Source organism: Psammomys obesus, unplaced genomic scaffold (genome assembly GCF_907164565.1).
Source record: "Psammomys obesus unplaced genomic scaffold, mPsaObe1.curated_primary_1811, whole genome shotgun sequence".
NCBI classification, from domain to species: Eukaryota; Metazoa; Chordata; class Mammalia; order Rodentia; family Muridae; genus Psammomys; species Psammomys obesus.
Genome location: NW_026596287.1, coordinates 416,461 through 440,657, shown reverse-complemented (window position 1 = coordinate 440,657; position 24,197 = coordinate 416,461). Strand labels below are relative to the sequence as shown.

Sequence of the window (24,197 nt, the reverse complement as noted above, 5' to 3'; positions counted from 1 at the left end):
CTTGGAACAACTCTACTAACGTGAAAGAAAAAGAAATTCTAAACCCTATTGTCACTGGAGAATGTACTTTTGCTGATGAGCTCTAAATCAAAATAGGATGTTATAGCTATTGAGCCTGCCTGGGTTTCAATAAAGAATGAAAAGGCAGAGACACTATCTCTTCTATTTGGAAAGAGAAACAGCTGGGAAATGGATATGGGATGCAGATTAAAGTCTCAAGACTTATTAATGGCAGATACACTTAGAATGCAAGTATTTTACTCTCATTTTTGGGGATTTTAGAATTTATTCCATATTACTCTCCCCTTTTTGTCCTGATAGTTACTGCCACTAAAACAATCACTGGAGAGAACATAAAGAAGCAGGAGCCCAAGAATCCAACAAGAAAGGCACAGTAGACAGAAGGTAAAGTATCTCCTCAGCCAGTCAGAAACCTTTCGAATAGAGGGATTACATTTATAAAGGATTAACCGAGTCCCACGAGATCCCACACAAGACAGCAACAAAAGACAATGTATGACTTTGCATGACTGCTTATCAACATCCATGTCTAATGGATGGGAGGAAACGGAAATGAAACTTCATCTTTCCCAACAGACTGAGTTTTTCAGGCACTAACCTTTCCCTTCTACATGAGATAATGAAACTTGCATAGCTATTGTTCAATATTTTCTTCCAGGACACCTAAAACCTTCAGTGATTCCTAAATTAGTTACTAATAATCTATGGCCATTTTTAAAGACAGAGTCTCATCTAGCCCCACCCGTCCTTGAACTTTTCATGTAACTGGAGATGGCTTTGGAAAACTAATCCTTCTACCCTGAGATTATGTGTTTGAACTACCATACCGAGCCAGCATCGTGAACATGTTTAAGCTTATATTTTTATTTCATTTTAAGCTTTCGTGTTTATTTACTCAAGAAATTTACCCCGGCCCATTTCTTTTTATTTTCACGCTTTGTAATATTGTAAACATTTTTAACTGTTTAAAGTATCATGCGAAGCAATTGGTTTCTTTATGGCATCTTCGTGCATATATGTCGTACTTTATTCTAATTTACCCCCCTCCTCTGCTGCCCAGACCCCTTTGTAGGTCACAGCTATGTTGCTGTTAGGGCTGAAGATGGAGCTCAGCTGTAGAACTGTTCAGGATGCTGGTGGCTCTGGTGCTATGTAGTACTATACATTTGATCATGGGAGGCCTATGCGAGAAAGAAATGCAAAAGGGACTTCATGACCAGTTATTTAAATAAGAAAGAGGATTCCTTTATGAAGCTGATATTAAAGTTCAGAGTAAAAAGGTGGGGGAAAAAGCTCTGTTACACTGAGAATTTTTTTTAATTATAAAGTGAGAAAAGGAGCAAGCATTGGACAGTTCCCAGCTCTTTGCTGGAGGGCACCAATAAGGAATCAATGCCCTGAAATCTAAAACCATTTGCGGTAGTGGCTTTCCAGTCATCCAAATTATTCTAGGTTATGGGACCTGTCCATATTCCATTTGCATAAGTATTAAAATTCGTTGCTCTACTATAAGTTGTCAAATGCTATCTTTCCTTTCCTATGTATTTTCAAACAATGAATATTTTTCCTGTGCAGAAAAGAACTAGAAAAAGCATTCTAAAATATTTCAATTCTTTGATGAGACCTAAGATAGAAGGATCAAGACAAAAGCAAATTTGTATCTTACTGAGGAAATTTGGATTTAATTTCGAGACACTCAACTCTCTCTAAAGTTCATCCAATCACAAAAAGGCAGGGTGCCTGGCAGTTATGAGAGCATACTGTAAATCCAGATTAAGCCTTTCCTCTACCATCTATTAGGCGACTTGACCCAGATGAAGAGCTGTGCCTCCTACTGCTTAACACACTCATGCTCTCAACAAAGGTAACAACACTAAATGAAGCTGTTTCAAGAAAAGACATAGAAAATGATGCTGCTGTGGAAAACAGCAACACAGTAGCTGCTTGCAAGCAAAAGTATCAGCCATTTCCCAATAAAGAACAGGAGAAGAACACAGCATAGGGCCTCCAGGTAAGAGTTAGCTCTCTTGCTTCCCACAGGTAGACTGCAATGGACAGAGCTAACGGCAGCATCTTTTCCGGATTCATTCTCCTGGGCTTCTCCAACAGGCCTCAGCTGGAAACAGCCCTCTTCGTGGTCATTCTGGTCATCTATTTCTTGAGCTTCCTGGGCAACAGTACCATCATCCTGCTGTCGGTGGTAGACCTTCACCTCCATACCCCCATGTATTTCTTCCTTTCTAATCTCTCCTTCATGGATCTGTGTCTGACTACTTGCACTGTCCCTCAGACGCTGTTCAACTTCAAGGGTAAGGACAAGACCATCACGTACGGTGGCTGTGTGACCCAGCTGTTCATTGCCCTGGGACTCGGGGGAGTGGAGTGTGTGCTCTTATCGGTGATGGCTTACGACCGCTACGCCGCTGTCTGCCGCCCGCTCCACTACACGGTGATCATGCATCCACAGCTCTGCTTACAGCTGGTTATAACCGCCTGGCTCACCGGCTTCGGTAACTCCGTGGTACAGACAGTACTGACCATGACTCTCCCCCTCTGCGGCAGAAACCAACTGGACCATTTCTTCTGCGAAGTTCCAGTGATGCTGAAACTAGCCTGCACCAACACCTTCATTAACGAGGCTGAGCTCTTTGCTGTCAGCGTCTTTTTCTTGGTGGTACCCCTCTCGCTCATCTTAGTGTCCTATGGCCACATTACCCGTGCAGTTCTGAAGATAAAGTCGGCCCAGGGGAGGCGGAAGGCGTTTGGAACCTGCGGCTCGCACCTTCTGGTGGTGATTATCTTCTTCGGCACACTCATCTCCATGTACCTCCAGCCTCCCTCCAGTTACTCACAAGATGTGAACAAAAGCATTGCACTTTTCTACACTCTGGTGACTCCTCTGCTGAATCCCCTGATTTACACGCTGAGGAACAAGGAAGTCAAAAGCGCTCTCAGGAGAATCGTGGGAAGAACCGCAGATTCAAGAAAGAGTTAACGCAAGGCTTCCGGTCCTCAACCCTTGAGCTTTGGGAGACTTCTGTGTATCTGAAAACTAGTTTCAACTTACGCTAATAAGCCTTCACGAATCATCTACGTACCAAGCACTGTTTTGAGAACTCAGTTGGGTTGATAGATGAAGAAATGATTAGAGATAGATAATAGGTAGATAATCTAAATCTTGTTACTATGGAATTAAACCTTACAGAGAAACTAGAAGAAAGATAAGGTAACCTAAATTGGATATATCACATATTAGAGTGCCACGTGGAATGAATAAATAATAAGCACATATAATTTCTGTATAATCATGTGGGATATTTTTCTTAGAAATGCAGTCTAACGTGTTATGGTACATGCTTGTAATCCCAGCACTAGGTATTAAGTATCAGGAAAACCATTAAGTCCAAAGCCAGCCTTTGGCTATAGAGTGAGTATCAAGCCGGTCAAGGATACACAGTAATCCTATCTTTTAAAAAATGCAATCTGCTGGGTAAATCTCGAAGCAAAAATTTGAGTGAAATGCTATCATTTTTAAATTAAAATTTTAATTACCATGAATTAACTATATAATTTCTTAAAACAATATTTAGTATTTGTGTTTGTATGTCTGTATGTGAATGACTGTTTTCATAAAATCAAAATTTAATAAAAACCTAAAAATATTTTAACTAACCAATGATTTTAACATTTATTTAAACATTTTGTGCATGTAAATACAATAGTATATACTGAAATAGATTTGTAAAAATTAAGCAAAAGACACAATCAAATTATCTGGAAAACTCAGGGTGCTTATAAATTCTTGAATGTTTCTTATTTTGACAACAGTGAGTTTGAAGGTTTGGTATTACTACATTAATTAAATGATGGAACAAAGCTTTCATTGTATCAATTAAAATTAATTAGCACATTGTTGAGTGAACTCTGTAGTGATTTTCTGCTTCTGTACTAAATAACTTTTGATGACTTCTTTTTTTTTAGTGTACAATACAAAAGAATGATTTATTTTAATGATAATTTGTTGGACTTTTCTTTACATCCATAACAAGTAGTTTCATTAAAAACATATTGGTTTATGATACAAAAGTTTCATAGAAAAATTTTTTGTAAGACCTTTAGTGGATGCCAGATCATATTTAGTACCAAGCCTGAAACGATGGCAAGATTTTGGATGAAAATATAACTTTGACATTTTCAGTGTCATCTAATATAAACAAGACTTTAAATTCCAAACCTAGCATCTCCACTGATTTTTTTTTTTTTCATTTCTGGGATAAAATATTTCCATAGTTCTGTACCTCACTTTTTTAATTGGATTATTTGGTTTGTTGATGTTTAACTTCAGTTCTTTATATATTCTGCATATTAGGGTTGGGGAAGATCCTTTCCCAGTCTGTAGGCTGTCATTTTGTTCTGATGACAGTGTCCTTTGCTTTACAGAAGCTTTTCAGTTTCATGAGGTCCCATTTATTAATGGTTGATCTTAGAGCCTGTGCTGTTGGTGTTCTGTTCAGGAAGTTGTCTCCTGTGCCAATGAGGTCAAGGTTCTTCCCCACTTTTTCTTCTAACAGATTTAGAGTGTCTGGTTTTATGTTGAGGTCTTTGATCCACTTGGACTTTAACTTTGTGTAGGGTGATAAATATGGGTCTATTTTCATTTTTCTACATGTAGACATCCAGTTAGTTCAACCATTGTTGAAGATGCTCTTTTTTTTCCATTGTATGGTTTTAGTTTCTTTGTCAAAAATTAAGTTTCCATGGGTGTGTGGGTTTACTTCTGGGTCTTCAACTCAATTCCATTGGTCCACCAGTTCTGTTTCTATGCCAGGACAAAGCTAAACAGAGAATTCTCAACAGAGGAATATCAAACGACAGAGAAACACTTAAAGAGATGCTCAACATCCTTAGTCATTTCGGAAATGCAAATCAAAACAATCCTGAGATTTTAACTCACACCCATCAGAATGGCTAAGATCAAAAACTCAAGGGATGATCCATGCTGGAGAGGATGTGGAGAAAGGGCAACCCTCCTCCATTCTGGTGGGAATGTAACCCTGTACAATGACTTCGGAATCAATCTGGCGCTTCCTCAAAAAATTAGGAAGAATGCTACTTCAATATCCAGCTATACCACTCCTAGGCATATACCCAAAATATGCCCCACCATTTGATATGGACATTTGCTTGTAGCAACTCTATACATAATAGCCAGAATCTGGATACAACCTAGGTGTCCCTCTACAGAGGAATGGATGCAGAAAGTGTGGTACATTTACACAATGGAATACTATTCAGCAATTAAAAAAAAAAAAAAGAAATCATGAAATTTTTAGGCAAATGGTGGGAACTAGAAAAAATCATCCTGAGCAAGGTAACCCAGAAGCAGAAAGACACATATGATATATATTCACTTTTAAATAGATATTAGACATATAATAATATAGGATAAACATACTAAAATCTATAGCCCTGAAGAAGGTAAACAACAAGGAGAACTCTAGGGAAGATGCCTAATCTTCACTCAGAAGGGCAAACAGGATAGACATTGGAAGTAGGAGAAGACAAGGAACAAGACAGGAGCCTTCCACAGAAGACCTCTGAAAGACTCTACCCACCAGGTTATCGAAAGAGATACTGAGACCCCTAGCCAAACAAAGAAGGAAATAAAAACTCTGTGTTGTGCCAACATAATCAGACAATGTAGATGGCAGCAATCTTTCCATGGAAACTTTTTAAAAATTTAAATTTATTTATATATTTATTTATTATGATTTATTCAATCTGTATCTCTGCTGCAGCCCCCTGCCTTGTCTCCTCCCTGTCCCACCCTCTCTCCCTCACTCTTCAGCCCCTATGCTCTTTCCTTAGTCTCCTGATAGGGAAGGACCTTCTCCCCCTCTATCTGACCCTAGCTCAACAAGGCTGGTTGCATCAACTTCCTCTGTGGTCGGCAAGGCTGCACCCCCCCAGGGGGAGGTGATCAAAGAGCTGGTCACTGAGTTCATGTCAGAAACAGCACCCTGTACCCCTTACTAGGGAACCCACTTGGAAACTGAGCAGCCAATGGGTTTCCTTTGAACAGGGGTCTAGGTCACTGTGAAACTTCACAGCCTCTAATCTTATGAGTCAATCAAATAAATTCCTCCTCATAACTATAAATATTCTCTGTTTCTATTCATCTGGAGAACCTTAGTACAGATGGATAACCATCAGCAAAAAACAACATCTGACTATAATATCTAACTACAATAGTGGATTCTCCAGTTTCATCTTACAGTTTAAAGTGTTTTCCTGTGTACTTTAAAACACAAGATTATTTTGTAATAATATTTTATATCTTTATAATATATTTTATAAATATTTTATAATCTTTGTTGTCAGGTGTGTGCATGCCAAGGGTTGTTAGGTCTTCTTTTGTATTTAACCTTTGTATCATTTTACCAAGTTTCTCGTTATTGCTGGTAATTTTTTATGCTTTGGAATCTTCTCTATCTAAAATTAGTACTCACTAGAACTATATGCTTCTATTTCTGTATTCATAATCAGTATGGGATATTTATAGATAATATATTTGAGCCTTATCTTTTGATTCCTCTTGGCAATCTTAATATTTTCATTAGCATATTTATATCATTGGGGCTTAAAGTTATTATCCACACAGTTAAATAAATATCTATTGTATTTGCTAATGTTTTGTTCTCACTGCCCTGGTCATTGTTATTGTATTTGTTTTCTGCTCTCATTTTGCCTTGTATTTTTTAATTGCACATTTTATGTATCATGACACTTACTTGTCCTGAATTGTACTAATAAAATAATAAATCTTACGCAGCTGCCCTAAAGTTTGCATTATCATCTACATATAATTTAAATATGTTTTAAAACAGTTTCACAGATATCAAGTGTATCTTTTTTAAGATTTATTTATTATTTATACAGCATTCTGCCTGCATGTGTGCCTGTGCACCAGAAGAGAGCATCAGCTCTCACTATAGATGGTCGTGAGCCACCATGTGGTTGCTGGAAATTGAACTCAGGACCTTTGGAAGAACAACCAGTATTCTTAACTTCTGGGCCATCTCTCCAGCACCCCAAATGTCTTATAATAACAAAATATTTCTAATTCCTCCTTGTTGTTCCTTAAGTCATTGCTATAATTCATTCCACATATACATCAGCATACATAAAATTTATGCTGTTTATGTGTACATACATGTTATGTATAGATAAAAGAATGAGCTGTTGCTAGGTATGTTGCTCAGGTGATAAAGTATGTGCCTAGCATGCATGAAGCACTGGTATGTGCCTGGCATGAATGAAGCACTGCATAAACTGGGGAGGGGGTACAGAACCATAACTCCACTCAGAAGGTGGAAGCAAGAGGATCAGGAGTTCAAAGCCATCTCCAGCTACATAGTTAGTTCAGAGCCAGCCTGGAATACATGAGATCTTATCTTTAAAACATACATTGTTCTCTCCTTACACAGAGGGCCTCTGAAAGAATCTACCCAAAGCAGATGCTGAGACTCATTACCAAACTTTGGGCCGTGCAGCCAATCTTAGGAAAGAACAAGGAGAAAGTAAGACCTAGAGAGAATAGGAGCTCCACAGGGAAAGCAACAGAACCAAAAAAATCTAGACACAGGGGCCTTTTCTGAGACTGATACTCCAACCAAGGACCATTCATGGATATAACCTATAACCCCTGCTCAGATGGCAGTTCAGTCTCCATGTGGATTTCCTAGTAAGGGGAACAGGGACTGTCTCTGACTTGAACTTAGTAGCTGGCTCTTTGATCACCTCTCCCTGAGACGGGAACAGCCTTACCAGGCCACAGGACAATGCAACCAGTCTTGACAAGACCTGATAAGCTAGGGTCAGATGGAAGGGGAGGAGGACCTCCCCTATCAGTGGACTTGGAAAAGGGCATGGGAGGAGATGAGAGAGGAAGGGTGGGATGGGGAGGGAATGAAGGAAGGAGTTTCAGCTGGGATACAAAATGAATAAACTGTAATTAATATATAAAAATTTAATTTAAAAAACATACATTGTTGATTCCCACAGTTTAGAGAAATATTCCCCAATAACTTGTGTATTAAAAGCTTAGCCACTGGCTATGATGCTAATGGGAGGCATTAGAACTTTTAAAAGGTAAAGCCCAGAGGGAGAAATTTAGATAACTAGAGAACTTCTTTGCAGGAGATATTGGATCTATCTATCTATCTATCTACCTATCTTTTCTATCTAACTCTTCTCTCTTGCCTTACATCATATGAAGATGCCCAGGCTATTTATTCTACTAGGCAATAGTGGGAGGGGTGATAAGCAGGCATGAGCCATCCAAGGCCAGTGACCCCAAGCTAACCTTGTACCTAAGTCAAACAAATTATCTGAGTCAATTAAAAAACAGAACTACTCAACTTGGTACAGTTCAAATTCCTGATGCACCTAATTGCACACTATATAAATGATTGTTGTTAAGCCATTTAGTTTTGCAGAGATTCGTTATACAGAAAACCACTTGCTGGTGCAAACCTATTGACAGTTAAAGATATGCATTATAAGAATAGCAATAGCATGCATGCACTGCACAAACTGGCCATCTTTCCCATGTGTATAAAAAATCCTGGAGCAGAACATTTCCAAGACCTTTGGTATTAGCCCCAGGAAAAGCTATGCACTGAGCCTATAAAAGCTCACTCCACTATTATGTTACTCCCAGTACTGAGGAATAGAACATATGATGAAATACATGCATCCTGGCTACATACACATTGTCTCATCTCCTTTGTCATAAAATGGGGCCTTGAACGTCAGGTACCATTGAAAGATCAGGCATTTGTAAGCTCAAGAAGGTAATGCTAACAGAATGCTTTGACCAGGGAACATAGAACCTACATTTAGGGAACTGTCAGCCCTACTAAATAAGAAGCTGTTCTTCAAGCTGTTGTGATGTTTGTTGTTTGACTGTGTCCTGAGAGTGGGAAAGAAGAAAAGCTGCAACCTTGTTGGAAGCATACAAGCAATCTCTAGATGTTTTCTCTGGGTCTCCCTGGGGAATCATCTTCCACAGTATTGTCCCTACAGTAACAAGTGGAAAACCACAAAGGATATAAAGTAATTATTACTGGAGTTCAGGGACTTTGTCAAGATTGGGTCCCCACAGGCCTCAAAGAAGCTTTGAGCTTTAATATAGAGAAGTCCTTTGGCCACGCTCATTCACACTACACCTTTTGAAACCTGCTTTAAAATTGGTCCTTCTCTCATCCGTGTGCATTCTGAGCAAAGGACCGCAGTCTCACATTTTGTATTTTTCATTACCTCCAAGTGAGACGTGGAAGTTAATTCACTGAAAGAAATCACATGAGCACCTGGTAAGTGTGCATGGAAGTAAACAGGGGAAGTGAGCAGATCGGGAAAATCAGGAAGAAAATGCGTCAGTCTTTAGACAAGCAAGATAAGTTCAGACTGTAGGCAACCTACAGTCAGTACCTAAAACCACCTTAGAATTTGTTAAACAAAAAGTGGGTGCCTGCCTTTGAAGATATGAAATCCATGATTCAGCAGAGACATGGTGGAAAATGGACTAGATTTCAAATCAAGGAATTCTGTCAGGGGCTTAATATCAGTGAGCTTTCTTAGCATGTGTGAGGCCCTGAGGTCAGTCCCCATAACCACAAAAAGAAGGGAAAGGAGGAGGGCAAAGGGGAGGGAAGGAAAGGAGGAAAGAAAGGAAGGAAGAATGGAAAGAAAAAAAAAACCTTATTTCGGGTCCTGACTCTACTAAAACATTGACAGCATAATAAGAGTGCAATGCACAGGTGATGATGGCCAAGATGAAGACATATGATTACAAGGTTGCTATGGTTACCAGCAAACGTTGAAAATGTGTGGTGTGGCAGAGAGTGCTGAATAGTGGTGACTACCGTGTTGTTGTTGTTGTTGTTGTTGTTGTTTTTATCTTGGTGAAGAAGTTATGATTTCCTGTACTGCTGTAGAATGTATTCATTTGGCTTTGTGTGCTCTTAATAGAAAAAAAAAAGTCTTTGTTAAGGGAAAGTGAAAGGTGTAGTGTCTTTGATGGGCTGTGGTCACTCTACCTTTTATGTCTTCACATGGCCACGCAGGACTCCGCAGCAGCTGTATCTGCAGTGCTGTATCTACCTCTTTGTGTGTGCCATCACTTACTGAGAAGCTGCTTCTGCTCCTTACAGGATACTGTAAGCTGTAGACAGTCCTTTTATGCGTGCTCCATAAACAACTGCTTTGTTACAGGATTGTACTAAGAGCTTATGACAATCTCTAATAATAGGCATGAGTGAAAATAAAAGGGAGAAAAGACTAGAAAAAGATTATCTGTAGTTGAAATTTCTAGGTAAACAACAAGGATGTAATTGGCCAAAACCATAATCAAAATGAAGGAGCCTGTGCCTTCAGAACTAAGTGGAATTAGACTCTAATTCCATTTTGGCATGAAGGCCAAAGGCACAGAGATTAAGGCATGAGGAATGGGTGATGAACATACTGTAGCTTTCATCTCTTTTTCTATAAATCTATTTTCCTCCGTCTCAGCAAGCAGACGCTCTCTATTGTACAGTCCATACAGCATAAAGTGGTCATAGTTCAAATCCTAAATATTAATAATACTTCCTCTATCCAAGAATTAACCCCAGTTCAGCTGGCCAGTCCCTGCCTCCCGTAAAGTTTCCCAGGCAACAGAGTAGAAGAAAAGAGAAGACAGGAGTTGTATTCTGTTGGAAGTTTCTCTTTTCAGTCACACACTGGAAGTAGTTGCCCTCAAGGCAGAGAATTCTAAAACTGATATCCCAAACAGAGAAAGGGGCTGGTGCTGTGGACTCCAAAGATCACAAGGTCGCCTGTCAACCATGGATGTGGGAGGAGTGATGTCCCTGGCATTGAGTTTGCAGAAGCAGGCCCTGGCAGAACATTAGCAAAGAGCAGCCTGGATTAGAACAGAAGAGGTTAACAGATTCCATTACCAAGAAGAGGGCAGGAGCTCATATGAGAACTTCCTGGGATCACAAATGAAATTATGGTAAGAGGTAAAAGCAGCCATTTCTTCCGGGACAACGTAAGGTAGAAATGGAGCAAAGCACAAAAAGGAGGCTTCCGGAAATAAATATTTTATTAATTCTGCTTCCTGCAAAGCTCATAGTTTGCCTTTTGCTTCATCTGTGGCCCCTTGATAGCCTATTACAAAAATCCTGTCCCTTTTGTTCTTGACATATGCTAGAGAACACCTATTCAACTAAAATTTCAAGTGCTACATGGAAGAAACTGCCAAGTGATATAATACTATCAAACCTGTGTTTTCTGAAATCATCTATGTCTTTTGGCATAAGAATAGTTATAAACACTTACAGGATGGTAGTTTATCTACTATAAATCTTCAAACTATGGAAAGAGGTTCTAGTCATTTCTGGAAATTGCCAGAAAAATCTCCCTTGATCTGTGTGTTCCCCAGTGTCCAAAGTACCAGTGCTCTTTCACACTCAGATTCCCACCTGATGATTCAGCCAATGATAAGTAATCTGGGAGAGTCACTTCATTTTCCTTAGTTTTCACCAAAAGACTTCAATGCCTGCCCCAGACATAAGCCAGTAGACTAGGGTAGCGATCCACTACCCTACCATTTAGTGCAGCAAAGGAGTTTCCCATAGAGTTATCTTCCTTTCTGTGGTATGCGGTTCATTCCACAAAAAAAAAAAAAAAACCTAGTCTGACTTGATGAGCAAACATAAAGTACTTATAAAACTAAATGCCTCTAAAAAGATGAGCAAGATTCAGTTTATATGCTTTCGAAAATCCACATAATGAAAACAAAATGACTCTATAGTGCACTGCTAGAGAGGAAGTCACCACAGATGTACACCGGGGGAACATACCAGTCCCTAATAATAGCAGAAAAGACTCGAGTCTTCAATAAGATTTGTTGATTTATTCAACAAATACATACTAAAGACCTAAGCCAAACACTATTCTAGGTATGTAGTAGTATAAATGTTTTCTGTGTATATAAAAATTCACATTTTACCTGAATAGATTTCAATAGAGAACAAAGTATAATGATAATATATATCAGGAATGTCATAATGAGATCTATTTGCTTACATGCTAACTAAAAATAACTGTAAAAATCAGAGTAGTTTAAGAAAGAAGGCAGACAGATGTGGTTCTCCTCCTGCCTGGAAGCTGTCTCACACCAGCCCATGACATCAGGAGGGGCACAGGACAAGGAGCATGCCTGGAGTGGCCGGCAAGAACTGTACAGGGCTCACACACCCAGGAAACCACTTCAGGGAGCTAGTTCAACTTTCCAGAGAACAAAGGCTATATACCCCTTGGGGAGTCGGGGGGCCCTCCAGGCATAGGTGTACATAATTGGCTGGAACTAGGCACTTCAAGGATGCTTGGTTTGCATTAAGCAGCAGGGTCCTATCATATGAATGGAAACACAGCACCTAATTATCCTATAGGCACAGGGAGTAGAGAGCTAGCAGGGAGCTGTGCCAAAGGCCATATATCAAATGTGGTTAGGGGCATTTGTGCTAAAGAGACTCTCCAGATGAAGTCAGGCAGAGAGCAGGAGGCCCGGCTGGGGAGAGGGAGTCCTGTACTTTAGCACCAAGCTCAGATGGCTATCTGGCCTGGAAAGGCTGCAACCTCAAACAGCAGGATCCTTCCAACATCTCCCACTGTTTTATTTTATAATGGAAAAGTGTCATCATGAGCTTTAAGAAATCTATCGTCTATATTAGAGGGCCCTAGGGCCTGGTAACGTACCATGGCCTGAATGGTGGTGATTCTAGCAATGATGGCAATCTGTCACAGGAGAGACTGTGTGAGCATCAAATGAAAACACGGCACAATTAGAGGGCCAATAAGGGGCAGCAACTATGAAAACAAGGGGTATTGAACCAACTTAATTGTTCAGTGGGTTGAAATCCAAATAGTGTGTGCAGAGTTTTTTGAGGATATTAACATTGGTTTTAAAGGCATTTGATACATTTCCATAAAAGTAACATTATTTTCCCATGCAAGTCCCCCCCATGATTATCAGTTATTAAGTCTAGTGTTCTTTGGCTTTTGAGCATAACTCCAGCAAGGGAGTTCATCTACCAACTGGAGAAATTCAGGGCTGTCTTCATGTAGATTCCATCACCTGGTCAAATTATGTTTCAAAAGTCTCCGGTCAGGTGTGTCTGGATGATGGCAGCTGTTGTGGTCCATGCAGATCCAAGGAGGATGACAGGTCCAGGGAGGAATGAACATCTCTAGTATCTGGCTTTGTTTTAGATTGAAGGATAATCCTACAGGAGGGGGGAAAGTGGTACTCCAAGGGGAAAGACTATAGGAAGGAAGGCTGGTCAGATGTTTATTGCACCTATCCAGGACAGAGACAGTGAGTCTAAGTGGACCACGCAGCCCATGGGTAATGGAATCCACAAGTGACCGGAGCCCACAGATGATAGAGTCCGGTTTCAACACTGACTAAACAAGCCCACATTCTAGCATCTGTTCCTACTCTTACAAATGTAGTCTTAATACAATTGTCTCTGGTAAGGACCGCTTGTTGTATTAGTATGGGGTGTTTTCTAAAACTCCTAGAAATACAGTAACTGAAGTAATACTATGATGGTAGTTGGTGTACATGAGCCCTTGTTTGAAGTTTTAATTAAAATATCACAAAAACAGCCAGGCACAATGGCTCATGTCTATCTGTAATCCCAGCATTCTGGGAATCAGAGGCAGGTGGATCTCTGTGAGTTCAAGGCCATCCAGGTCTACCACATGAGTCCAAGACAGTCAAGGCTACACAGAGAAACCCTGTCTTGGAAAAAAAATATCACAAAAACATTTAAAATAATGTTTTTACTTTAAACCCATGTCCTTACACCCATGTTCTCCTTTGGCTTTTTCTATACCCATTGTACAGCCATGTGTGTTATATAACTTTTAAACTTATTTTAATTTTTTTTTATATATGCAGCTTAGGAAAGCTAAATTTGGAGGCGTAACTTTGTATAATTGTTGAGAAATGAATTTATTTTGTTTTAAAACTTAAGGAGATGAGCCATTTTAAGCCTTATCTTACATACCCTAAATGGTAGGTATCTGGCAGGTTTTCATGTAGGATGGTTTTCATGATGATGGACACATATCTGGAGAAGAGAACCTTACTGGAATCACAGTGTTGGGCAAGTAGCCGTAGGTCAGACCTATGGATGTGTTTCAACAGTAGATAGCCGGGCAGCCACACACAGTGCTCAATTTATAAAAGTAATCTAGAAAAAGGAATGGCTGTAGAAGCAAAGAGGGCACAATTTGGTATTTACAAGAGTGGAGGGGGAGGGGAAGAGAAGTAGGATAGGGTAATAGAGCATGAGCAAACCATGTATGAATAGAAATATCGTAAGGTATCATCTTATTTTGTACAGCTAATATACACTAATAAAAATGAGCAGTAAAAGAGCCTCTGCCTACTGAGCAGAGAGAGATGTGCATTTAAAGCAAAAGAAAACAGGTATAAAGACAACAGATGAGACAGAGAGGCACACTTGGGGCTCAATGAACTTTCACAAAGAGCATCAGAGAAGAGACAGGATGACCTAAAAGAAGATCATGTGGTAAATGGGGCTGAGACTGGGTAGATATTTAAAGAAAAATACCAAAGGAAGTTGTGTTTTACCAAATGAAGTTTTATTTATCTATTTAGTTCTTCATACAGGTACATCCAATGGAACAAGGAAACCAAACCAGCATCTCTGAGTTTCTCCTCCTGGGCTTCTCAAGTTGGCCAGGCCAGCAAGGGCTCCTCTTTGCACTCTTCCTTTGTCTCTATTTAACAGGTCTGTTTGGAAACCTACTCATCTTGCTAGCCATTGTCTCAAACAATCACCTCCACACACCCATGTATTTTTTCCTTGCCAATTTGTCCTTGGTAGACCTCTGCCTTCCTTCAGCTACGGTCCCCAAGATGCTACTGAACATCCAAACCAAGTCTCAATCCATCTCCTACCCAGGGTGCCTGGCTCAGATGTATTTCTGTATGATGTTTGCTAACATGGACAATTTCCTCCTCACTGTGATGGCATATGACCGCTATGTGGCCATCTGCCATCCTTTGCACTACTCCACCATCATGACCCCACGCCTCTGCAGCTCTCTGCTGGCCTTATCTTGGGTCGTTGCCACCTTTAATCCTCTCTTGCATACCCTCATGATGGCTCAACTGCATTTCTGCTCTGAAAATATTATCCACCATTTCTTCTGTGACATCAACTCTCTCCTGCCTCTCTCCTGCTCTGACACCAGTCTCAATCAGTTGATGGTTCTGTATGTGGTGGGACTGATCTTTGTGGTACCATCAGTGTGTATCTTGGCATCGTATGGCCGCATTGTCTCTGCGGTGATGAAAATTACTTCTATAGAAGGAAAACTCAAGGCCATCTCAACCTGTGGGTCCCACCTTGCCCTGGTTATTCTTTTCTATGGGGCCATCGCAGGAATCTATATGAGCCCTTCGCCAAACCAGTCAACTGAAAATGATTCAGCTGCATCAGTAATTTTTATGGTTGTAGCCCCTGTATTGAATCCCTTCATCTACAGCTTAAGGAACAACGAGCTGAAGAAAACTTTTAAAAAGACTTTTGTCCATAGTAAAATACTTTCCTGGTGATTTTTACTGCTCTAAAAGAAGTTCAACAGGCAGGAAAGCCTGCTGATGTCATTATTGTTATTGTCATTTTAAAAGCTATCACTAAATACTTAATGAAATGTGTCACTCACCTCAATTTGCTACAAATTTTAAAAACTGATGTAACCCTGGAACTTATCCATTTGAGTCCCATAATATTTCATTGATGTAGACAAATATTTAAAATTTAAATTCTTGAAAAGTCATAATAAAATATGAAATCAACATTTGTATGTGTTCATAAGACAGCCCAAGTTGCCAGATGTGATGGTGCCCACCTAGAATCCCAGAACTCAGGAGACAGTAGTAGAAGGATCCTTAAGAGTTTGAAGCCAGTCTGGTCTATATAGTGAGTTCCAGGCCAGCCAGGGCTATACATTGAGATCCTGTCTCAAAAAAAAAAAACAAAACAAAACAAAAACACTAAACTAAACTAAAAACTAAATAAGAAAATTAACAGTCCAAATTAATAGGAGTATAGGCCACAGGGAGTAAAGCATGGCTCATTTTCTCAGGACAGCATGCCTCTAATGATTGAGAAAAGTGTGTAACAATATCTGTCAGGCATAAAAAATACATTAAAGAATAAAGCCACTGTTGTGAAAGGCTCATAGGATACTTATATACTCTACACGGTAGTTCTACTCCTGGGAGAAATGCTTATACATGCAGCACAAGAAGAGTCCTAGAAGGAGATGCTCTGCAGAGTATCGACAATGATCTAAGATAGCCAGTACTTAAATCTTAAATGACTGAATTAATTAAAAAGATAGCAAGCAAAAGTAAAAGGACAAGTAGCAAGTAGCAGGTAGTAAATGATCTTCAAGTCAGGGGTTTATAACATCCAGCAGAGTTGATGGGAGAATCATGATTTAGAGAACAAGAAGGATAATATCAGTAAATCAAGGCTCACGAACAACTAGCAGAAATAGAATAAGGACATTGGAGCAACCTACTGGAGTTCTCAATTTAGCTTTCTCCCTGTGGATAAGCTTCTATCTTCCTGTCTCTACTGCAGGCATTTCTATATCATGGGATAAACAATTGGGTTTTGAGCATTATGAAAGGCTCTCTGGAGCTCACGTGCACTGCTGGTTTTTCAAATGTCAAAATGAGCCTTCGTATTTTGGGCTTCGGCCTAGATTCATGTTCTGGAAGTGTTTTCTAAGACAGCCGTGTTTCCACATCTACCTAAGCATGTAATGTAGTTCCAGCCTTAACCCAGGGAGAGTTAACTCATGGTTGACTCTTGGGACTCTCAAAAACAAAACGATATGGTTAGTGCTGACACTGGACTTCCTGGAAACCTTAAATCATTCAACATTCAGTAAATAATATATCATTTTTATGAAAGGCACTAAGAAGAGTGAGCAAAGCAAATATGATTATCGAGTTCGTGGAGATAGATGTTCCAGAGGCAGTAAATAAGTATACTGATGAATTATATAGTAGGGAGAAAGTAGTCAGAGAAATCCTTTAAAGGATGCAACAGGTGTACTCCACCCTAAAATTCAGAGTGGGCATTTAGTTGGGAAATTACTAAGAGGGAAAAGCATTTCAGGTCAAAAACGTTATGGAGTTCTGTCCTTTGGTTATGGCATGTCTGTTGCCACCTTGCAATTAGAGAGGCTATGATAATCTACACTGAGAACAGCACAAGACTGGGCCAAAGAATACTTTCCTTACAGAAAGAGCGAGTAATAAATAACAACCAGTGCACACACACACACACACACACACACAAACACACGCACATACACGGATGCACACACAAATTATAAATTCCATGAAAGTAAGTACATACTCTTCTGCTCAAGACTAGTTCTGCTTTTCAGAATAGTGTCTGTCACAGAAGGCGCTGAATGATATTTGTAGCAGAAAATGGAAAGGGGAAGACAAACTCAGGAAAAGGTTTTTTTTTTTTTTTTTTTTTTCAGCTATTGGATTGGCAAAGAAAAAGAAAATATGTAACACTGAGTTGATAAGCACAGGCAAACAAGAACATTGCCAGTGGATTTCATCATGAGAGAGTTGGCACTCGTAAAAGTCCAGAGGGGTGAACACAGTGAACCAAACCTGAAACTGTAGCATACCAAAGCACAAGGCAGGGAGAGGATGAGCTGTGGGCCGGTACGGGCGACACAGAGTGTGACATTGCCTAAAACAGCAAAACCCCCACAAAAGTACAAACGTCTCTCAAGAAGACCCAATATAATAACCCCAAAGACTTATGAACCTGTAACAGGTGTAAATTCTAGCTCAAATATCTAATGAATTACAGACATCCCTGGCAGCATTTTCCCGTGCTGGAACACATGACTTCACAGCAGATGTGCTTCTAAACACACAAGGTGAGCGCTTCACGACCCCCTTGCCATCAAGCTGCACAATGACAGCAAATACCTCAGCTCAAAAGCAGGACCATCGTATCTTACAGCCCTCAGAGTTTCTACCACACTTACAAGGTTTTCTTCTTTTATAGAGAGGTGATTTAATCAGGGACAACAAAATACTTTTTAGATTCTTCTACCACTGTTCCTCAGAATGTATTAAATAATGCATACTAGCCTATCTCTGATTGATTCATTTTAGAACATTTTAAATTTGTGATTTCTGTCTGAGGTGCTGACTTGAGTTTCATTTTTAAGAAAAATGTTAAGGGTGCTAGGGATCGTGAGACACGCCCATAATTCAGCACTTGGCCAGTAGAGATAGGAGGACATGAAGAGTTCAATGTCATCCTCAAATACAAAGTTTGAAGCCGACTTGAACTTTACGAAACTTTGCCATAAAGAAAAACAAAATCATGAAATGAACTTTAGCTTGTGATTAAGACGGAATTCCAAACAATTCCTGAAACGGCCCCAACCATACTTGTGCTATTTGGGACTGTATGCTTTTGCAAAGTAGGATTCTTAGTGATGGGAGCAATTACATGCTGGATTAGCAGAAGCAAGCAAGTGAGCTTCCTGGAGGCGGCCCACTCGTTTTGCACAGCTGACAAATGGGTGTACGCCTGGTGTAGGCAAGGCCCCAAGGATTTTGCCTCAAGACTGCTTATTGTCGCTACACTGCCTTCCCATGCGCGTCTCATATAGCTGGCATGGTAGAGACCCTCACTGCTTATAGCTTCACCCTGTTGGGCAGATTTCCTGCAGATTATTTTGAAGATGTACCTTCACAGTGCTGTTTAAACGAACTGATGATTTCATAACCCCTGGCGGTGATTTTAAAAGAATTTCTGACTTGATTCAAGTAATTTTGAAACCCTCCTGCAGTTTAACTAAAACTGCTAGAGGCTATATGAACCTCCGTATGATTTACATTCATTCTAAGTTGGATCCACAGATAAGGCCCAGGTGTACACCATGATAAGACCGTATGAATATAAAAAACAATAAATAATTAGCTATACAAGACAGACACCTGTTTCTTAGAAACAACCTTGACATAAAAAACTTGTACATATGAAATAAGATAAAACCTCTGCTCTGAACTCATACTGAGCATATAGATAAAACTGCTGCTTTTAACTTATATTAAACAAAATATCTAGTTAGATATTAGGATTAATAGTTCTACTGTAACTCCCCTTTTGTTTATCTATTTTTCAATGATGTAATTTTTTTCCATACATGGAGAACCTTTGTATTAGAGATTATAAAAACCCAAGACAGAATTATACAGTTGTTGAGGTCATCCAAAAATGTGTCTGTCTAATTGTATATATGTATATATGTATACTTATGTATGTGTGTTTATATATGTGGAAGAATGGTGCCTTTGGGAGCTTCCTTGTTTTGTCTATTGATTGTATGTGTACGTGTGTGTGAAGTTTATAAATATCTGCCTGCTTTGTCTGCCAAAGGTGTACATTTTTGCATGTTTCTAAGTCATTAAGTTTAGTCAGCGATAAGCAGTCTTAATGCCCTTCTTAATTAGTTTAAGACCTGGGGTCTCACAGCTCAGGAGTTCAAGGTTGCACTCTTCCCAGGAACTCCCACAGACCACAACTCGATGCAAAAGCAAGAGGTTTTTTTATTCCAGTCACAATAGGGTCGCCCCTCCAAAGGCAGGAGACGACCCCCAGCATGCAAAGCACAGGGTTTTTATACTTAAAAATCTGGCCACTTTTGCTCTATACATTGATTGGTCAGCAAGAATAGCATGAAGATAGTTTACAGCTAGTTGTTTGCAGTTTTTGGCCGTTTGTGAGTTTTCTCAAAACAATTCACCCTGCCCTTATTTTTTAAAAAACTATCTCGGAGCAGTTCATCCTGCCCTTGGAGAGCTATCTGCCTCTGGCTTCAATTCAAGGCTATCTCAGAGCAGTTCATCCTGCTGTTCAAGAGCTACATGCCTCTGGCTTTAATTCAAGGATGGGAATAGTCACAGCTTTTTTTCTTTTACAGTTGTTTTCATTCTTGGGTGGGCCCTCATTAGGACTCTACTTTCCAGCAAGGAACTATTCACTGCTCAGCCATTAAGTTGAAAGGAACTAAGGTTTTTCTTTTTACAACCCCTTGTATTTACAGCAAGAAACTGTCAGGGCTGCAGCCACTTGTACTCTGAGTCAAAAGAGCCCCCTGGCTTGACTGATTAAGACCCTTTGCTGCCTTTTCCTTTAAAGGCTGTCATGACCAGTGGCCCCTGGGAGTTAAACTGTATATAGAGGTAAAGTGTACATGTAGAATTAAACTGTATATATAGAGAGCACCAAATAGCAAGGATACCAGCCTGGAAGTTTAAGAGTTAAAGTGTGTATAGAGAGTAACAAGGCTACCAGCCTGAGAGTTTAAGAGCAGTAGAGGGAAACACCAGCCATTCATCTGGTCATGGCTGATGCTGCGACCCACCTCTCTCTGTGTGCTGGAGCTGATCTCTAGCAGTGCTGTCAATTATAAAATCAAAATATTGATCAATTCTGAAAAGCACTGACGATGCTCTATGTCTTTATCCTCTTCTACAGTCTGCCTCACTATCCTCTGGCCTTGATGACCCTCCTTACTCTTGGCATATTTACAGTCTATTTCCCAGAGTATAGCATTGCTAGATAATCCATTGATCCACGTTTTTGCCTCCTCTTCTTAACAAATTCACACATAAATTATCCCCCTGCTTATCTCTCTTAGTATTTTTTATATTGAATATGCTAGAATATTACCAAAACCAAAATAGAGTATCAAATATATTATATATGTAATATACGATATATATTGTTTTGTTATTTTATATTTATACATTGTTTCTTCCATTGGCTTTTTCTTTCTCAAACCTAGAAAAGAATACACTTATGTACTGTTTGTTAATGGTGATAAAACCAGGAATAAGAATGAAGAGTCATCCCAAAAGGAAGATATGCCTGTAGATACAGAATTCCTTGGGGTGATAAACAGACTTAGCAAAGATATATCTCAGCATCCTAACAGAAAAACCTGCTGTTAAAAATGGCAAGTGATTAAAATTGTGACAGAGGAAAAGAAGACTGAAAATGTGATGAATATGACAAAACTTTCAGTAGCAGCTCAGAGGAGAACTTACACTGGGGAGAAGCTCTATAAATGTAATAATTGTTTCTAAAAAAAACTTCCTTCAATGATCACACCTTGTTGGACATTGTAGAGTACACACTGCAGTGAGGCCCTATAGTAGAGAGTAAAAGATCCCAGTCAGCGTACAGGTGTTCTTCAACATCAGAGAATCCACACAGCTGAAAACCCTGTGGGTGGAAGAGTTCTGTGTATGTCTAGCTTTTATTAGATATCGGAGAATTTATATGGTAAATAAAGTCTGCTAAAAGGAGAAAAGTACTGAAAGTTCTTTAATGCTTAGGCCTAAGAAGTGGTCAGATCCTACTGCAGAGTCCATGAGGTTTCCTTAAAGTGGGCAAAAAGGCAGACATCATTTAAAAACCCTAACCAAACAATGCGGGCCAAATGTTATCTTATTTCTCATTTAGTTCAGTTTTGAAAGACGAATCACTGTTACTGAAGAAGACTTTAAACCGGTGTGTTGGCTCATGTTTATAATCCCAACACTTGAGAAGGTAAGGCAGGAGATTTGCCCTGAATTGAGTCCGGCTAGGGCTACAGAGAGAATCCGTCTAAACAAACCAACAAAATAAGAACAAAAGGCAAACTTTGTTACTGTGTCACCCAAGTATGCCAGTTCCTGGTTGAACATGACTTCTACCTCTATTCCAGGTTTCACTTGGCCATTTCATTACATGACGCTAGGTAAGACATTCAATTTCCCTCTGCCTCATTTCCCCTAGATGAGAATGAGACCCACCAGCTCTGTTCTGACAAGTTACAATAGATTAAAAAGTCACCTTTGAAATTAAGAAGTAAACCAATGTTCATTGTTTTCCACCATTATTAATAACCTAAATACCCTCTTTAAATCTTACGTTTAGGGGTGAGGTTATTTTGCAGAAGTTTTGTTGTTTCCATTGATAAAGTATCGGGAGGCTGAAAACACATCACAGCTAAAGGGAATACAGTGGTCAGTAGGAACTTTACAGCGTAAGATGTACTACTATTCCTAGGTATTGTAAAGGGCTAATCTCCTCAGTTTGCGGTGTGCTGGAAATTTGGAGTCATTCATGAAGCATTAACAGGAAAGCACCGTGTAAAAGAGAAATCCGTTAGGTACACTCCTCGAGCCCAGCCCAGGCCTCTGAGTCTACGATCGACAACCAACTCTTGCGCTTGCCAGCTGAAGCCCGAGGCTGGCCAGGCAAACGCGTCGGCGACCTAGAGCTACCACACTCCTCAGGATGTGCCTAGGCCCCGGAGTGGCTAAGCCGCCCGGCGCAGCTGACAGCCAGGAGGCGCGGCGCTGGGTCCTTTTGCCGGCCTACCATAGAGCTTTCAGACCTCCCAGCTTCCTAGAGAGCTTCCGGAAGTGGCTGCGGGCAAGATGCGTGCCGCCCGGTTCTGCGGCTCCGAGGGTTTGCAAGTTAGCGGTTGGAGGGGTCCCGCCCGGGTTCGGTGTCCTTCGCGCCTCCTCGCGCGCTTCCCGGTCCGCGCTGTGCCGCCTCCCGCCCTCGGGCAGCGTGCGGAGCTCTCGGTGAGTGCGGGCGGCCGAGCAGGGGCGCGCGGGCGGCGGAGGCCCGAGCGAGGGGAGCGGGCGCCCGAGGGCCTGCGGCAGCCCGGCAGGCCCCGGCACCCGACCCCAACCTCCCTCCGGGTTGCTCTCTTCATCGCCCGTCGTCCTCTGTTATTTTGCAGTCGCTCTTACTTGTAAAGCCGGCCCCTGTGTCCACTGTTTCTACTCAACAATTTTGCCTTTCGGTCTCATTTTTTCATGATGTACATACATATGTATATATATATATATATGTATATATTATTTTTATATACAAAGTAATATGTACATATTATTTTTATGTATATATTTTTATCTTTTTTAATATGTATATATTATTTTTTTTGTTTCGAAGCCTCTCGTGGAAACCTTTGATTTTTGTTTGTTTTGTTACTGGTTTTTTTTCTTGCCATAAAAGAAGTGCATTCAGAAAATGGTAGATCTAATGGCTGGGCGGTTGTGTGCAAAAGAAATGCTTTCAGTAATTCCAAAGTGACAAAATTAAACCGTATTCAGAATACTTTACTTAATCTATTAAGCTGAAGTAGATGCTTAAAACCCCAGTGGATTTCCATTTCCAAAAGTCAGTCATGAATATTCTTTGTCAAACGAATAACCTCTGACCCCCACCTGACAACATACTTTTCAGTTGGATAAGTTCACTGACATATTCAGCAGTCATTATTTTAGCGAATGTGAACATTTTGAGTTCCTTGTAATTAATCTTGAAATGTGGACACTCATCAAGGGAACTCCCTTGAGGAACCCACGCTTGTGTGTCTGGTCCTCTCCTGAGTGCCTGGCCTCCTAACCTGAGGCCTGTATTATAACTTAAAATCTCCAAAAGGGAAAATTTCACTGAATGCCGTTAGAGATAACGTAGCATTTGTTTCATCTACTTTTCCTTGATCTCTTAAAACATGGAGATTATCTTTCCTGGTTTGCATCCAGTTCCCAGACGTTTCTCAAGAAAATACATCTATTGAAAGCTAGTACTGTTTGAATTGAGTTGGCCTTCCTTAGTTGTCGAGGCATTAGCTTGGTAGGTCTAAAAGAAGCTTAAAATTGTTGCCTGTGCTTTCGTAAGTCAATAAGCCTGACTGGAAGTTCTTTAAGAATAGGATGTAAGGAGAGTGTTTATAGGTGCTTGCCAACATTGCACTGTGTATGCGCAAAGTTATTATAGGGAAGAATACCTAGAGGACTCATTTTTTACTCAGCTCTGAATTTTAACATTGAGGAAGAAATAAAAGTGTGTTGGGAAAGGGAGACACTTGTTTTAAAAGTTTAATATTGATCATAAGGAAGGGAGGGAGGGAGGGAGGAAGGAAGGAAGGAAGGAAGGAAGGAAGGAAGGAAGGAAGGAAGG

The 24,197-nt window shown here is 40.2% G+C and overlaps 3 protein-coding genes across 5 annotated transcripts in view; all 3 read left to right on the top strand.

Annotated features, from left to right (window-relative positions):
- The first annotated feature begins 2,071 nt into the window (after positions 1-2,071).
- On the top strand, positions 2,072-3,016 carry LOC129668858 (putative olfactory receptor 2B8). The gene has a single exon (XM_055596960.1). It carries the CDS (start codon positions 2,072-2,074, stop codon positions 3,014-3,016), a length of 945 nt encoding a protein of 314 aa, XP_055452935.1.
- Positions 3,017-14,734: 11,718 nt separating this feature from the next.
- On the top strand, positions 14,735-15,721 carry LOC129668872 (putative olfactory receptor 1F12P). The gene is given in 1 exon segment (XM_055596971.1): positions 14,735-15,721. A coding segment is annotated over 1 exon segment (987 nt).
- A 6,940-nt stretch (positions 15,722-22,661) lies between these two features.
- Zkscan8 (zinc finger with KRAB and SCAN domains 8) overlaps positions 22,662-24,197 on the top strand; it is an 18,400-nt gene continuing 16,864 nt past the window's right edge. For all 3 annotated transcript variants that reach the window (XM_055596954.1, XM_055596955.1, XM_055596953.1), the window contains exon 1: positions 22,662-22,810. The gene's annotated coding sequence lies outside the window, so the exon portion shown is untranslated. The remainder of the gene's footprint in view (positions 22,811-24,197) is intronic.